Here is a 17,395-nt window from a genome sequence, read left to right as displayed (position 1 = left end):
CCAACACACGTCCACCAAACGTCCAGCCGCTTGTTATGGCAGAAGACTGCTTGTTGACGTGAGGCCTGATACTGATCTGATGGGAAGCTTGACGTATGATAACAGAAATTGGGGACTTGGTGTTGGAAGGGGTGAGAACCGTTGTTGGACATGATAGTCATACGTTTGTGCACATTTCAGACCACCCAACCTGAAATGAATAAAAAAAGCACCCAGGCTTCCCACTGAGCAGGTATTTGTTGATTATCCGGGTCTTTTTTAACGTGCGGATGTTTCTATACATTAAGAAGAATAGTTAAGTCTGTGTCATGTTGTATTCTCTCAAGTCTCAAGTGCACAAACTTGTCTTTTAATGTCTCCTTTCTGCCTGACGATTCCCACGTGTCAGATTTAAAAGCCGAAAGTACCATCCAATATGTCCATATAAGACTGTGTGTCCTGCTGCGGTCGTTGACAGGTTTCATCTACAGAAACCAAGGAGAAACCTATAATTGGTATTGGTTTACAGAAATTAAGAGGGGATGCTTAGCTATGAAGTTAACGCTTACATGCCGTCATGGCAACAGAGGATGAAACTGGACAGCATCTGTTTTCTAACTAAAAAGTATCTTATTGTATTTGTAAGTATTTCTATTGTGTACGATATCTGCTGCAGATTGAAGCGACACAGCGGTGCCTTTTTCTACACAACCTGATTCTGAAAGACGTTATAGTATAGTTATAGTTGTATAGCTACAACGCCTCACCGCTCTCTGTGTGCTTGTTTTCCAGATGAGGAGACTCCCGGCCTGTACGGCTTCCTGCATGTGATCGTCCACTCGGCCAAAGGATTCAAGGACTCAGCCAGTAAGTCGGCCACAAACGTCTTTTTTTTTTTTCACCGCACGTAGCTGCCGTACAGGTATGCGTCTGCCAGCAGAACGTACGAGGTCAGATGGATGGACGCCGTTTCAGAGCATACATGATTAGAGAGGGAGCAGGGGGGAGAGAGAGAGCGAGAGAGGGAGAGAAAGAGAGAGCGTTTCAGAGGAGAAGTGAGGGCCAGAGTGCAATTCCTGTGGTTGTTTTCACTCTAGCAGTCATCATAAAATCACTCACAAGACACATGAATAAAGAGAGAGATCATTTTGGAACTGAACTGTTGGCAGTTGTCTCTGACAGAGCGTACCTCGGACACGAATGCCCCTTTGTATAACAATCAGGCGAGTGTGAAGTTTGCAGAACCAGACAGACGTGTGGACAGCTGCTTCGGTACTTTTTCTGCCCCTTTGCACCAGTTCAAATAACAAATATCTGAAAAAGAGAACGAGATGAAGAAATGTGATTTTGTCTGTTGCCATGACAGCCTTTGGAAAATGAGATATGGCCCGCTAGAATTTCCCAGGAAATGTATTGGAAAGCTCTCTCCTCTGAACGTCTGTTTGATCCTCAGTGAAGCTGAGGGGGTTTAAAATGAAGACGGTGTGTGTTGGTGCGTACGTGAAGGTTCGGTGGCGCCGCAGAGACAGTTTGATGTCAGTGTGTTCAGTGAGGCGTGTCGAGGTGGGGGGGCATCAAAGCTAGTGCGGGCTATCTGTCGCTGTTGCTACTCTAGTGGTGGTGATGACGACGACAATTACACAAGCGGCTTTCTTGAAAATAGATGAATGTTACACATCTGTAGCTGCCGCAATTATTTGTCCTAATAAACCACCACACACGGGAGTCAACACTCCCATGTGTGAGAGGTGGAGAGCAAATCTGCTTGAAAATAATGACACCGTTTGGGAACGAACGGGTCGATGACACGGGAGAGAGGCGGAAAGACACCGAGGACTGATCCTATGTGTTCAATGAAATCATAACCCAAGAGCATGAATGTTATTAATATTTGCAGCTAAAGCTTCAGAATCAACTGCATGAATCCATATCAAGGGAAAAGAGACGTATCTGTGGGTCAGGTTGCTCATGCCATAACTCATTCTAATTTATGCTTCTGCTCAGTCCACGCGACACGTTGTTCACTTTGCTCGAAACGGACTCTCATGCTGCAGCACCCACAATGCAGCTGTATGTTACTGGTTTTGGAACTTGCTGTGTGGGTGCTTAAGTGTTTATACATCTGTAAGAGTGTACCGGCTGCAGCCATGATGCTAAAACAAGGTTCACCCAACCTTTCATTCACCGCAACAGCTGTTTATCGGTAGTTAAACATTTAATGCAAAGTGTACAGGGTACACTGACGCTATTATCACGCAATCAATACCTTTTATGAATATAAACCGTTTGCTTTTAACCGCTTACAACAGTTGAATGATTCTGATAAAGTCTCTGTATGGCTTATTAGTTGACTTAGCTTTGCGTTGCAATTGCATTGACGCTCAGAGGTTATGAGACAGTTGTGTCAGCAGTGCGTCGTTAACACCGTTCAGAGATAGATGGATGTTTGTAATATTTTTTCTGAGTGTGAGTGCGTGCATGCGTGTGCGTGCCAAGTAGTCAAACTGGGTCACAGAAGGAAAGAGCAGGAAGTCGAAAACTCTGTGGTAGAATAAAAAAAAAAAACAACTGTGGAAAAAATGTTCACTTTGCTCTTGATTTATTTTTAAGTATCCACAAGTGACATCCCCCATCCTCCAGACGGGCTCAGCAGCTGCTGCTACCCGTGCTGCATTCAAAGATTCAAATCAACAAAATTCTTGCGCTTTTACATATGTCGCTAATAAAGGAATTACAGGTCTCTCGCTCCCGAACTAACATTTAACAGTGCTTTTTGCACATGAATCAGAACAAAAGTTTTTGTCACAATGAAGTGTCCATATGCTCTCAAGACTGTTGTGTGATGAAATCTGCATTGCTGTTCGTTCTGCTTTTATTAGTTCTCTCCTTCTGGATGCTATAAAAAAACAATTAGATTACGCCTCTCCCCCTCATTGTGTTCTCCTGGAACGTTTCGAGCAAACCACAGCTGCTCTGGTGAATGTGACTTGTAGCTTTGGAGACGCTGCTCACTTTAACTGACTTGTCTCCTGGTTCTGTGAACCCGCAGTCTGACCCAGCATCCAGCACCGCCTCGGGCCGAGATTAGCCTGCTGTATAAAAACACACGCGAGGCCTGCAGTTAATTGAGATGGAAGAGGATGGTATTCGTTAACCCATGCATTTGGGGGTCACCGACCGATTTACGCCCCCCCGAGCCAGTCGCACAGTCAGAGCCTGCTGGTGACCTGCCAGGAAAATATATAAAGTATGAGGTTCCAGGGCTCATGGAGTCCGTCCTACTTCCCGTAGCCCTCTTGGATTTGCTGCAAGGACACAAAAATATCATTTCTAAATATGCTCTCGCTGGCCTTGTTTGAAATTTACGTCCAGGCCAAATAAAGCCATTGCAGAGGACTTTGAGTTTAACATAAAAGTGGGAGCTGCTCAAAACTATGAATGCGCTCTCCCATCGGAGAGAACCCATCAGTTCAGATCGCAGCCGTGCCTGAAGGAAATGCCTTTTATTGGAGGGGTTTTGATCGGCGGAAACGTCCGACGATCGCTTCATTCAACCAAATGTCCCCCAGATGGGTCGCGCTGAATTCCTCCCTGCCAAACGTCCCTCATGCCACCGGCGCTGAGCTCTTCCTCATTGGGAGCAATGATGCCAGAGCCCTTCAGGATGCTGGGACAACAAACAAAGGGGAAATGAAACCAGACGGGACGCGGTTCCAGCAGGCCGCGCAGTGCCGTCAGGTTATACGCGGTCGTTGTCGTGACAACATGAAGCAAGGCCCAGCTTAGGCTGTTAAGATGGCGCCGTGTAAACCTCCCTCAGTGTTTCGTACGCATGTGAGATTCGTAGTGAAAGGTCGGGCCGTGCATCCATCCGTCCATCCATCATGTTGTCCGACGGGGGAGGGGAGTGCACCCCGAGGGACGGGGTCCACTGACACTTATCAGACAGCCGGCAGCGAGGTGTGCAGCCGCATTGTAAAGAAACACATTAACAGACTTAATTGCTCCGTGTAAGAATTGAGCGTGAGTCTATCCCGAGGGAGAGGGGGCGGCGCGGGGGGGGTACGTGGCTGTAGCGGCAGTGTGTGCACACAGGCAGGAGACTGATGTCGGTCAACACGTTGACAAAGTGAACCTTTTTAGGGCCGAGTCATTAAATCCGATGCCAGAATTAGACGCTCAACTCCTCAAAGCCTCTTGAGAAGTTTTTGCTTTGACACATTTTCTACTTGATGACACAGGTGACACTTTTGAAAGAGAAATTGAATCAGTCTGTATTTATATTTTTCCTGCTGCTTATGCACATGTTACAGAGTGACGCCTTTAGCGCAGCAGACATGGGGGGCGGCTTTTGGCAGCCCAGAGGTTCTTTCACTCAAAGGGATGAGTCGTCCTGCATATGCTGCAAGTAAATAGCTGAAAACGGATGAACGCATGACTTTGAACAATAACCACCTCGCCGTGGTCTCTGCAATTGGGAAAATAACTGGCAGATTGTATGTAATTATTTTGCGTTTTGGACAATATTGATACATGGCTTTAATGTAGAGAAAATTGAATATAATTAAATGGAATTTTTGCCTGTAAGTCTTCTTTGAGTAGACAGCTATACAGGGACGTCTTTTCTAATGGATGTAATAACTGGTCAATAGCGGCACTTTTGCTGCCAGATGACAATGGGATTAACAAACATGTCCTTTGACTCCACAGTGAAACTCAATTATTCTAGTGTTTTCCAGTGTTCCTAATGGATCTGTTTCCCCTCCTAGATCTATACTGCACCCTTGAAGTGGATTCGTATGGATACTTTGTCAGCAAGGCCAAGACCCGAGTCTTCCGGGACACCTCCGAGCCGCAGTGGAACGAAGTCAGTTCCCTTCTGCTTTTACCACAAATCCTCTGCATTTCTGCCGCTAAGCGATCGCTAAGTGTGCCGTTCTCCTTTTCTGTGCTGCTGCTCAGGAGTTTGAGATCGAGCTGGAGGGCTCCCAGTACCTGCGGATCCTGTGCTACGAGAACTGTTACGACAAGAGCATGCTCAACAAGGACGACAACGAGATCGTGGACAAGATCATGGGCAAAGGGCAGGTCCAGGTAAGCGGGTCGCGACGGAAACGCCTCCGTCCTCTCGGGAGACGTCTCTGCGCCTGTGACTCATTTTAAATCAGCAGTCTAGCCACGACGCAGAACGCGGCGGTTTTGTCTGGCCTCTAATGATGCTGGTTGGCTCACTGGCCTTAATGTGAGTTTGCTATGAAAATGTCTGTCTTGTTAAGTGGATCCTGCCAACCCAGTGGAACCTGTGGGTGCTTTGGAAGTGAGGCCTCAACACCACTCTTTGTGCGCCGTTGTTCAAGTTTTGCATGAGCAGAGCAGTCTTGTTTCCAATTTTCCAGAACTTCTTCTACTCAAGTGAAGCTTGACCCCTGTCATTTTCCCCTCCACGGTTCAATCCAATTGCTGCCGCTGCAGTTTTCCTCCTCTGCAATGGGCAGAGCCTCGTTCTGTGAATCAGGTCAACTGTGAGGGGGTTTCAGCAGCTCTCATCATCAGCTAGTGTTTTTCTCAAGTGGTGCCAGCGGGTGAGCTGGAAGCGGCTTATTTATGAACCCTCAAAACTTGACAAAAGTTATGAATCTGTTAACTTTTAACAGATCTGTTGCTGCTGCTGCACGTAGAATGACATGGTAGTCACAGGTAAGAGCAGCATCAGTGGCAGGTTGCACAGGGAATACAAAACTGCAGTCTTAAGATGGAGAGGAAAGTGGGGCAGACATGAATCATTCATGTCTCATCTTGGAGGAAGGGACGCGACTCAAAACATCTTAGAAATTCTATGTTCTATTGATATTATCTCCTCTGAACTATGGTTGGTGAAAAAAACACAGCATATTTGCTGGAGAATTTCCTGTTTGGCATCACAACTTGCTTGCTTGCTTTTCTCATTCAGTGTGATGATTTTAGTTGTCTTTGATTCCTTCTGAAGAGCAAATGGAATCATCATTTCTTTTTCCACATATCCACATGCATCTTACTGTGGCATTGGATTTATTACTTTTACCATTGGATTAATGGCTACCAGCCAGTGTCGGAGCATATTTAACCCTGGCCGTGTGATTGGGATAATTGGGTCAGGGGTCAACTCCGGATAAAAGATTGGTTGACCTGTGAGATGATCAGAGTCATTGTGTGACATTTTTTCTGTGTGTAAAGCCAGTAACAGAACGATAACGTCATCACTATGAAATGTTTATTGGTTAGCTCTGTTTTTAAACCGTTTTTTCCTGCATAAGAAGAATCATAGATATGACGGTGCTCTCATATCTATCTATATCTCTATCTGATTCTGGGCTCTATTAAAGTGGTCTATCCCGTTTCTCCACAAACGGTCCGTTGGTTCACCAGTGGTTCAGTGGACTGTATCTTATGACAGTAAAAACCCAGCCTTTCTGCTGTGACTGCCGGTAGGAGACACAAACGCTGCTGCTGGGAACTTCAACTTCCAGCCAACAACAGTCCAAAAAAAACAAATAAACACACCACATTCACGTCCTCTGGCTCGCTGGGTAAAACAGAGACGGCGATAGAAATAGATAGAAGAGAATGGCACGTTCTATCACAGCCTAATGGGGTGTACTGTTGCTGTGGAGAAAGCACTGCACTTTTTGTTTGATAGATAAAACAATCCCCGATAACTGCTAGTATCCACATTGTTCTGAGTCCCACTCAGAGATCGGGGCCAAGATAAGAATGTGTGTTTCATCACACGGATGTGTCATGTCATGTGCGTACATCAGCCAGGGAACCTAATTACTGTACATTTTGGGAAGAATTAGCCGGAGGGACCTCCGTCTGCTCCAAAGTCTAGAGTGGGTACTGAAAGACTTTCTCTTGGACCCGAGCTGTTTGCTTTTGTGGTTGAGCCGAGTTTAAAAGGAGTCTTCAGTGTTTTGCTTTCCTCTCTGGAGACCCTCTGATTTATTTAACAATCTTTTGGAATACTGACAGTCTGAATACTGACACACCGTAAAAGGGCATATTGGGATGGAAGGTTACTTTATTCCGTGCTGATTCTCCACTTTGATACTCGGCCATCAGAGGACATTATGTTCGGGGCCAGATCTTATTATTATTTTGATGCAGTGTTTTCGTTAAAACGTGATGCCTTTTTAAATGCACGGGAGTGAGCACATTCACACACAGCCGCGTTATCGCGTTGCCAGATTGAGTTGCTTGTCCCCCAACTGATAACCTCTCAATTTGGGTTGGGTTGTGTTGGGTTTGCTCCCCCCCCCCGTCTCCCAAATCAACATTACAAATGGATTTTTTAAATATCTCAGAGCAGGCGATTTGCAAAATTGATTAGTATCCGCTCCCACAAGTCGCTGCCTCTGGCGTGTTGTCTCTTCGGCGTGTTGTCCCTGATGTTTTCTGCTCTGTAACTGTCGATTGTCCTCTGGCTAAACACATTTCTTGGGTGCTCACAGTGTTTCTGATTTCATTGCCGGTGTTCCGCTCCATAAATCTCTGGCTGCCGGGGTTTCGTTCAGTCTGTCTTTAAAGCAGCACCAAACAGATCTGACTTGAAGTGGTCACGGGTGGAAAGAAAAAAGGCTCCTTGTGAGCCTCCCAGCTCTCCCCAGTGACCCTCGTGTGTCGGCTGCAGCTTGCGATACTTCAGAGGACCGGTTATGTAACCGTTTAGGTTGACCGCCCCAGTGCTGCGCGTGGCAGGGATGCGTCACATGACGCGGCGTCAGCCGTCCGTTTATCTGCTTGTGTGGCTCCTTGTCCCCCCCCTCAGACTCCTCTGCGTTCACCTCTGAACCCCTTTATCACCTGTCTTATCAGGGACCCACCCACCTCTCTTGGTCGTGCCACCGTTAAGGAAAAGGGGGAAAGAGGTTCACTGGACATTTGGTGCTTCTCAGGGCAGTCTCCATAGCAGCACTACACTTTGAATCCCCAAAGTTTCATCAGATCATTGGGAGGCTGCAGAGGTTCCTGGACCCTTCCCTTTCTCTTCCCATCACTCGCGCCCCCACCTCTGTTATTAGCTCCTCCGCATCCAATTTTCTACGACTTCCCGGAGATAATGTGAGTCAGAGAAGTTGGGCATTAGGAGCGAACGAAAGCCCTTAACGAAAGCCGAGGAGCTGGACTGGGGGCGCACGCATTAGCCGGGAGTTACTTTAGAAGTACGGGTGCAGAGGGGTTGTAAAGTTTAAGGGCGAGCGTCTAGCTGCACTCTCACTGCCACTTAGGAGTCGGAGCGCTTCCCTCATTAGACGCAAAGTTTGACATTAACAAGCTACGCGACGGGCCGCCGTTTCGGGCTAATGGCTGGAGGATTGGCGGTAAGGCTTGTGGACCAGTGTTACTCAGCCAGTGCAGAATTGCGGGCCTGGTCTAATCTCTTAGCGCTGGATCAAACATCATGCGGCCCTCAGGCTGTCATGAGGCGGAAGTAAAGCCTGCGGGTGCTTTCAGTAATCCGTACAGCAGGTACGAACACCGTGGAGAGGCCCGTCAGAAAAGTAGACGTGATGGAAGGCAGACGGGAGAGGTGACAGGTCGAAACTAACCTGTTTTGGATTATTTAAATTTTAAATTCAACTGAAAAAAATATATAGCTGTGCAGCACATCGTTAACACTAACGTGAACAAAATAATCATTTTCTGCCTTTTGCTGCCCAGGACTCAGGTCTGTCTTCAGGGGGATTTTCAACAGAAAATGTCTCTGTTGCCGCATGGGGGTATTTCATGTGGAATTCATTTTGAAGATGGAGCTCAGTGGTTTTAATGAGGGTGTGGGACTGTGTGAGAGATGAATACACACACACACACACACATATATTAATGTCTATGGTGTCATTTATTTTCTGTCATTTGGGGTTTTCTTCTGTTTCCATCTTACACACCCCCTGCAGCCACAAACTCTCACCCACACACACACACATAATTGTCAACAATGTTAACAGATGGGGCTCTGCTGTGTGTGTGTTCAGTTTCCCCAGGGGACGAACCAGATACACACACACACAAATGAAACGGCTTATATATTGTAAATGATATCAATAACTTCATTACACTACATTTACTGGTGTGTTTACTGGCTTGTGTCTCCTTTGTCTGGCTATGAGTTATATGGGTGTGTGTGTGTGTGTGTGTGTGTTGGGTGGGGTTGAAGGTGGGTGCAGGTTGTATTCGTTCATTACTAAAGAGCGTCCCAGACGTCATTGCTCTTTTCCTCATATACCCACTTAATTCAGGCTTTCGGTTCCCTATAGTTTTATTTTATTCACGCATTCTTCTCTTTAATGAGGCTCATCCCTCATAAACTGTCTGTGTGTGAGCATGTGGTGAATTATTTTATTGATGAGTCCCAATTAAGGCGACTTCCTCATCAGACGATGATCAGTGGAGCTGATAGCAGTGTTTTGATGGATTTTAGTCTTGTCATCTTTCCACAAAGCAGCTTCTCCGTCGCAAAGTCTCACTCAGAAGGTCTTTGTTCCCACTTAAAGACATCCACTCCCCGCCGCTTGGGACACGCGTGCCCTAAATAACTGCACGCACCGCTGTAAGCGTTCTTAAATCATACAAAGACGCAGATACCTGCTGCTTTTCTCTGTCTGGGTAGAACAGGAAGAGCCCCTGACCTGCCGGATGTTGATGTGCATCAACGCATTTGTCGTCCGCTTTATTTTTGTTTTTGTTGTTTTGTTTTGTCAGTCGTTTTTTCCCAGCTGGGAAAAAGGCAAGAATGAAGAATTGTAATGTTGCCATCTTATAGCATATAGATCTTATAGAAAATACCATAAGGAGGAAAACGGCAAAACCAAATGTTGTTGTTGGATGTTCCAGTCTTATGAAAGTGACTTTGCTTAAACATCCGTCAGTGGAATGATGTTAATCATGGAGAGCAAATAGGTCTGTGTGTCACTCAGTAAAAACTGAGACGCATCCCTGCCATGCCAGTCGAAAAACAAGGTTTGTACATTATGTCCTTGTCTACCTGATGTACTGAACATCTTCTACTGTGAACTATCATTTTACACAAAGAACAGATGAGGCGAATTGGAATCCATTTTGTAGGTATTACGTCATAAACCAAGGTATTGAACATCAAACTAAATCGTGAGGGAGCCACGAATCCATCCGGTATTTGTTGAGACATGCGTAGAAAACAAACCTAAGCCGACTGTGACACGATGGCTGAAGTCTTCATTCACTGCTAACATTGCTAAACAAAAACCATTACGGATTTAATCTGTGACAGTGAAATTCTGAATGCAACCAGTTCTGAGAAAAGTGGTTAAAGTCTCTGTGCAAGTCGCAGGCGTTTGATTCAGCCGAGTAGAACGAGTTCTGTGACACCGTGTAGGAAGAGCAAAGCAAGTGCAAATTGAAAGGCTAATGGGTCCCTGTTAGACCTCCTCCACACCTCTTCGCCTCAGATGTCGAAGGCAAGTGGGCTTTGTAATCTGCCCCCATTAAAACGCTCCATAATGTTTCAGGGAAGACTAAAGGGTTGAGAACAGATGTAGGATTACCTACCGTGGACATCATGCATGTGCTGCACACGTTGGTGGCGCGTCCCAGCCACAGAACAGAACATGAAGAGATGGAGGAGGAAGAGTGGTGGGACGAGAGCCCCAGATGGTGGCCAATTATGTGACGCTGAGAGTTAAATGGAGAACAAAGGAGCTCATCACAACACGAGAAAGGAAACGCTCTCCAGAGAGACACACCGCGAGTCTCTCCGTGCATTCACAACGCCCCTTTTGTTGGGCTTCAGAAATAATTGGAAACTTAAGGCAGAGGGGGAGGGGCTGATATTCAGAGCGTCACATTCGGTGGTTGATGTTTGCGCTCTGATAAAAGGCGGGAGAGGTGGCGTAAGAGCTCGACCCTTCCGTGGTCACCGATCGGGATCAGCTGCCACTTCCCAGTGGCTCTCTTATTGTTTCAGCCGCAAGGCGTTTAAAGCTGGAGGCTCTGCAGTCTGAGACCAGAGCACGGAGAGAACCGCCCCTTAATAATGGCGCGTCATGTCGCCCTTTGTGTTTAGAACAATTCGCTCTCTTACAGTTTTCATAGCAAGGGGCCGCTGCTGGCCGACCAACCGCAACAATATGTTCTCTTTCTTTTGGTTAAACCCTGTGTTCCCTCTTTGGTGATCGCTCTCTAACAACAGCTATTCTTTCTTCATATCCTGGGACATTCTTAATGTAGTTAAGGTCCCCCCCCCCCCCCCCTCGGCGTAGTGCAGTCATCTTTTCTATTAATTGACACACAAACGTTGCATTCCCCGGCTGCTCCCAAGTTGCAGATTTATAGAAAGCAGATGACATTGGGAGCTTCACCTCGCCCCTCTCATCACGGTCCCGAACTGACTCTAGGGGAAAATCTCATTTCATGCTCGACTCTGCCTGCCAGCAAACTGAGAGGCTCATCTCCTGGATTGACTCGGGCCTGTGAAACCCCCGGGTGGTCATTGGCTGGGTGTCCTGAGTGAGGAAAGCTGCCTCAAGTTGCATCCTTTGTTTCTGCTCTGCCCCGATTGGTCTGTTTCCAGGATTCATCCGTGGTCTTATGCTGGTATTTAAATCTCTATGATATGGAATTCATAGAGAACATCATATGAAGTAGTTTCAGGACATGTCAAATGAAGGCACAACAGGAATAATAGGACAAATGAAGCTCAATGTGTTGCTTTTGTTATGGTTTTTTGAAACCAATGATTGTAGTTGTTCTTTAAACGGTTTAATTTGCACAAAAACGTCACTGAAAAACGTAGTTTTATTTTACAGCAGGGTAATGTGACAACTACATGAGAGTGGAATAGATTTTGTCATCTCAATCTGTCCTGAAAGCAAACACCGTCCTTGGTTGACAGCTTGGAAAGTTCTACACAGTGTGCCGCTGTCCGCCTCGTTTCTCTTTCTTCATCATCAGATTTCACCTCTCCCACCGCCCAAAGCAGCTCCGTCTTCTTCAACCCCCCCGCAAACAACCCAGTAAGACCACAACACTTTCTCCCTCCCTGCATCCCTTCTTCGTCTTGTTGTCGTTGGCAGACTTCTGGCCCGTGTTGGGGTGAATGGGCCCCAGCACCACACTGTGTCCCAGCGTGGAGAGGGAGCCCATTCCGGCTTTCAAGTGGCTAGTCACACGGGATGAATACATCTACAGCTGACGTTCGCTCCGGGCTGCTTTTGTTTTGGGGGGGGTCTGTCGATTGGGTTAGACTGTTCCGAAGACGTAGGCCACTTTTGTTGGGGCGCTTTCCTCTGCGGGTTTGTTTAGTCGTGATGCTTTCCACATGGCCAGATCTGGGCTCTGAGATTGAAGTATTGCCCAGCGTGGTCCTGCACCTCATTAATCAGGAGGGGGGAGCTGCTCCGGGGACAGGTTGAGGTTTGGGCTCTTTGAGGAATTGGAGATACGGTGGGGAGGACGCTGGTCAGACCCGGCACCAAGAATGAAGTATTAGGTATTGTGTGCAAATGTTGTTTTCTCAATTTTAGTATCCTGCATATTTGGAAAAAACGTATTTAAATTATTATGGTATTATCTTTTTTTTGTGAGATGAAAACAACAATATTACATTTTTAATAACGTTTTGACACATTTTCTCTCCTCGAGTTGAAATCTCATTTCAAATATTCGGGCAGCCATGGTCAAGTAATGTCTGTAGAGCTCATATAAATTCAATATCTTGAGAAGGACGGCCGGGTGCTTTTCTGTTGAACGGTGAGCTCCCTGTTCGCCACACGTCCTGTCCGCCGCGTCGCCTCCCACCGTCAGTGGTTTCCCCAGAAGCGTCTCACAAACTCTGCAGTATAGTGAGTCACAGGGATTACCGACATGCAGGGATGTTCTTTGCAGCATGGCCAGAGCTGGGCGGAAGAAAGACAAGACATATCGGCAGAAGTAGTAGACGTAGTCAGGCGACCTCTCGCGAAAGGACGGCAGAAAAACGACAAATGGTTTCTGCCAAGAGCTCATTCCCCGGGTGCACTTTGTCCTCGAGCCCCGTGGTCTTTGCTGAAGTGTGCGTGTGCGCGTGCGTGCGTGTGTGTGTGACTCGTTCATGCAGGACCGTAAGTGCTCCTGCTTGTTGCAAATCTGTGAAAGAAAAGCAGTGTTCGTTTCTGAGGTTTTGGGGTGAAGATGAGTCCTCGGCGGTGTTGGGTTGGTGTTTCCTTCGCACCTCCTGCGTGTGAAACAGTAGTGGGCTCTTAATCCGTAGCTTGTGGTACTGCAGCTGTTGTTCTCGGGTTCCTGCGTTCAGCCTTTGCACGTGGCAGACGCATCTGCTCGGCTCCTTTTGGAGATCTAACCGTGTTTGCGAGTCAGAAAGCCCCCAGACACAAACGTGTGCGCGCGCACACACACACACACACACACATACTGATTTTACCTGTTAGACGGGGAGGAAAATGAACATGAAAACAGCTTGTTGAGGGAAATAGGCCATGAGCAGGATTTAAAGGAATGCAAGGTCTCTGAGCTGTTCCCCATTTTCTAAAAGTTAAGACCGCAAGATTTAGAGGTTATTCTCACTAAAATCAGTTCACTTTTCAATGTTTACTGCGTATGTACTCATCTTAACTAGCTAAAAACCTTTGAATGCTATTTATATAGCCATATAAATACTCCTCGAGAGGTGTTTTGCACGCTAGTTCCAGGTCAGTGCTTAAACCTGCGTGCTCTCCGGTTTGTTTTTCCGTATTCCGTGCACTCCGCTTCTCACAGTGGCTCCATGTTTAATGGGAAAGTCAGCAGTGCTATCTCTGAGATGACTGATCCATGAGGATGGGGGGCTCCACGGGCGAAACCCCCGCCCCCTGTGAGGGGATCCACTTTTCATAACTTGGGTTATTGCAGCCGGCTTTGAGACGTTACACCGTTGATATGGCAGCGCCGCCAGCAGCCTGATCCTGCTTTAGCACTTCCTGTCCCAGGGCGACCGAGCGAGGGAGTCTGCCCATTTCCTGTCCGGACTGGGAAGACCGCTTGAACTCTGTGTCGACGTACTAATCGCAGAGGCCCTCTTCGTCTAATTCGTTTTTATTTCAATATCGGAAACCCCTCCCACTGTCTAAGGCTTTACTGACTTCCAGCGGACGGACGCCCCTCTGACAGGTGTTTAACCTTTGCGGATGTAACTAAACATCTGCTCACTTGGCAGATGTACACAGGCTGTAATGAGTCCAACTAATGTCAACATATAGTGATGAAGACTACAAGGCGGATTCTTTGTTATTGTTTAACCCTTTAATGCTGCTGTAAGCTTGTTGAGTTCTGTCCTGAGGCCTGGGCATCGCCTCCCTTTACCCCCACAAACAAGGCTGCTGGTGATGTAAGTCTTTTCATGTGGGGGAACTGATGATTCTGACCCCCGCCCCCCCCCCCCCCCCTCCCCCGACTCCCTGCAATGTTGTTTTCAACTTGTCAGCTGTGTAATAGATGACGTCATCGCCCGTTGTGTTTACAACCTCGTCAAATCCAGCTGCCGTTCAGCGCGGATCAGACCGAGGCCCCATGTGACGTGTCAGGCATCGAAGCATTGTCGCTAGAAATGTTTAACTTCTCTGTTAACAAAGGTTTCTTCTAATGTCAGCTATTTACATCACTATTTTGCTGATGTTAAACTTGAGTGCGGCGCAAAATATCCCTTTTTAAGGTACCTTGAGGGAAAAAACACGGTCCTCAGTGTTTCTCAGATGACTTGTGCTCTCGGCGCTTTGCGGCATCTTGCGGCACCAGCTCGTCATGCTGAAATCCTTTGAGCAGATTTTATCCGGCGGAGGTGTTGTACCGGCTCCCTGTGCTGGTGCAGCTTTCAAAGCGCCGAGTGGGTGTTTACGAGGGAGGGCCCCACAGGAGTGTGTTTCACACAGTCACAAAGCGTCCGAGTTATGTAATGTGTGTTGTATAACAATTTGCTAGCATGTGTTACGGGAGCTGACCAGGAGTTGTTTGGGTTGATTCTGCTTGTATCTTCTCCCTCCAGTACAACTCTCCAGCGTGGAGGAGGCCGGGTCAGCTCGGGTTAGATACGAGTCACAAACATCGCCTCCGGGCTGCTCGTTGACGAGGGTTAGTGGGGGGAAAAACCTTCTGGCCGTTAAGCCGTCTCCTTTATCTGTGAGTTTAGAAGCAGAAAGACGGAGGATTAAAGTAGATGAAAGAAAAGAAGAGACGGAGAGCAGAGAGAAAGAGTGTAGCCACAGCTGGAGGGGGTTTAATGTTCTGCTCCGCTAACACCGTTAAAACAGAGATTGGTCACCATAGCAACCCACTCATCAGACTCTCCATTAACTCATTGATTTACCTCTTTGATGGCTACTTCACCCGCTAATGAGGTTTGACCCCGACACTAATTTATTTATTTATTTTACTCATAGTGAGGGGCGGGGTGACGCTGCTGTGATTTACAGTTAATGTAACAGCTGACGCAGTTTTGATGGAAAAGAAAATGTCCGCTTATAAAACATATTTCTTTGATGATTGGGGTTACACGTCCCTCGTCAATGCTGACTCAGCACGCCACCTCGGTCTCGTTCAGCTTGCTCAAAGGAATAGTTTGAGCAAGCGGTGGATTTATACTTTTAAGAGTGAATTATTCAAGCGGGTAAGCAGCAGCAGCGTCTCCCTGTGAGGCTGCACGCTCCTCATCACTGCAACTGGGTCAAACTACTTGGTTGTAACAGTTACAGTCAAGCAGAGGGCACAACACTTCAGCCTAAAGGCATCACATCCACAATGTGCTAAAAGGGCAGGATTGTATGGACGGTTGTATGAGGAAGTGGTACCCAGCTCCAATGTGCATCACAAGTTGAGAAGAACGTCTCACTGAGGCTTATGTCTGACCTTTGCCCTATTTACACAAAAAGAGAAAATTGAAGTGTTGAATCTACAAGTGGGATCTCTATGTTGGACACGTAGCGATGGCTGAACCAGTCTCAGATTTGTGAATGTTCTGATTGCAAAAGTTATTTTGCTTGTCATCTTTTTTTTTTCACGCAAAATATCTGTCTTCAGCTTTATTTTGAGCTTTGGGTGTTTTTAGTGAAAGCAAACCCAAGTTTCAGCTGCACTCTGATATTGTGGTTCAATGTTTGCCGGGAATGTGTGGATCAGTTTTAATTAAAGTGTGCTGTGTTGTTTAGCCATAATAAACTCCACTAAGGAGGATCTGGTGAACAAATACACTTTGAGTCGAGGAGCGGCGCGTTTTAATCTCGTTGCTACTCATACAGATGATCAACCGTGGTGATCCTCACCGTGGCAACACGATAAACGCATCGTCCCAAGGAATCAGGACATCGGAAATGAGAGTAAATCAAGATCGTTTTGATCAAAGTGACTGTTAATAGTTACAATCAATAAGGAGGAAGGCGAAGTAAGGAAGTCAAAGTGTGAAGCACTGCATGTATAACAGGTATGACCTCATTTAGTTGTTGTTACTGCTTCACCGTTTGCTCTTGCATCACTCTGCTCCTCCACATCTTTTTGCGCTTGGTTTTTCTCTCTGGTTTTCTTCCCCTCCTCCCTCTGATCACAGCCCAAAATATTCCTTAGAGAAACAATAGTCATAACACAGCTATGCTGCTACACTAAGCTACCACTTAGTGAAATGGAATTTTGGTCCATTCATATCATTTCGTATCCCGAATTCTCCCGTTCTGCACCCTCTCATCCCAAGCACACACCCAACAACCCACTGCAGACTGCAGCTACATGCCAATGAAACTATCCCATTTGCTTCCTCCTCTTCGCTCTCCATCCTCACTATTGTTCCTGTGCTAAATAAGAGATGGAGGCTGCGGTTAATCTGAGGAGGACGCCCCCCACTCCCCACCCCCCACCCCCATCCTCCCAATAGCTCAGATGAAAGGGAAGCAGGAATAATCTACAGAGCACCCTAAGGCTGTGATTTCCCACCCTGCCAAACCTCTTCCCTCCCCTACACACCCATTTTAGCACACCCACTGTACCCTGAAGGACCCTCCCTTGAAACACACACACACACTCTCGCACACGCACACATATGCTTCCTTTATTTTTTAACCCATTTTCTCTTTCCTCTTCCCAAGCTCCAGTGAAGGCAGCAGGAAAGATGAAAGCGGTGTGGTGGGTCATCCAGTCAACATACTTATATGGGCCGTTTGATTTAAATCAGATTGAATTATCTGCTCGCTACAGTCACCTGGCCTGTTGTTAGCCAATCATAGGCCGCACGTGGCGCTCGCACCAGCGAACAAACGGACTGTAGCGGACTGTAATAACATTACATACATACATACATACATACATACACACAGACCGACACTGTGCAGAATGGGTTTGGGCTGCAGTTCAAAACCTGTATGAACAGAAGGATACTGTTAATCATATTTGT

The 17,395-nt window shown here is 46.8% G+C and overlaps 1 protein-coding gene across 7 annotated transcripts in view; it reads left to right on the top strand.

The window, feature by feature from the left end:
* abr (ABR activator of RhoGEF and GTPase) overlaps nt 1-17,395 on the top strand; it is a 105,952-nt gene that overhangs the window by 56,048 nt on the left and 32,509 nt on the right. For all 7 annotated transcript variants that reach the window (XM_040182171.2, XM_078106210.1, XM_040182174.2 and 4 more), the window contains 3 exons: nt 772-846; nt 4,749-4,846; nt 4,942-5,073. In XM_040182171.2, coding sequence (XP_040038105.2) covers nt 772-846; nt 4,749-4,846; nt 4,942-5,073 — 305 coding nt within the window. The remainder of the gene's footprint in view (nt 1-771; nt 847-4,748; nt 4,847-4,941; nt 5,074-17,395) is intronic.

This window comes from Gasterosteus aculeatus, chromosome 7 (genome assembly GCF_964276395.1).
Source record: "Gasterosteus aculeatus chromosome 7, fGasAcu3.hap1.1, whole genome shotgun sequence".
In the NCBI taxonomy this organism is placed as follows: domain Eukaryota; kingdom Metazoa; phylum Chordata; class Actinopteri; order Perciformes; family Gasterosteidae; genus Gasterosteus; species Gasterosteus aculeatus.
The sequence above is the reverse complement of the archived record's forward strand: the minus strand, read 5'-3'. Positions and strand labels throughout refer to the sequence as shown.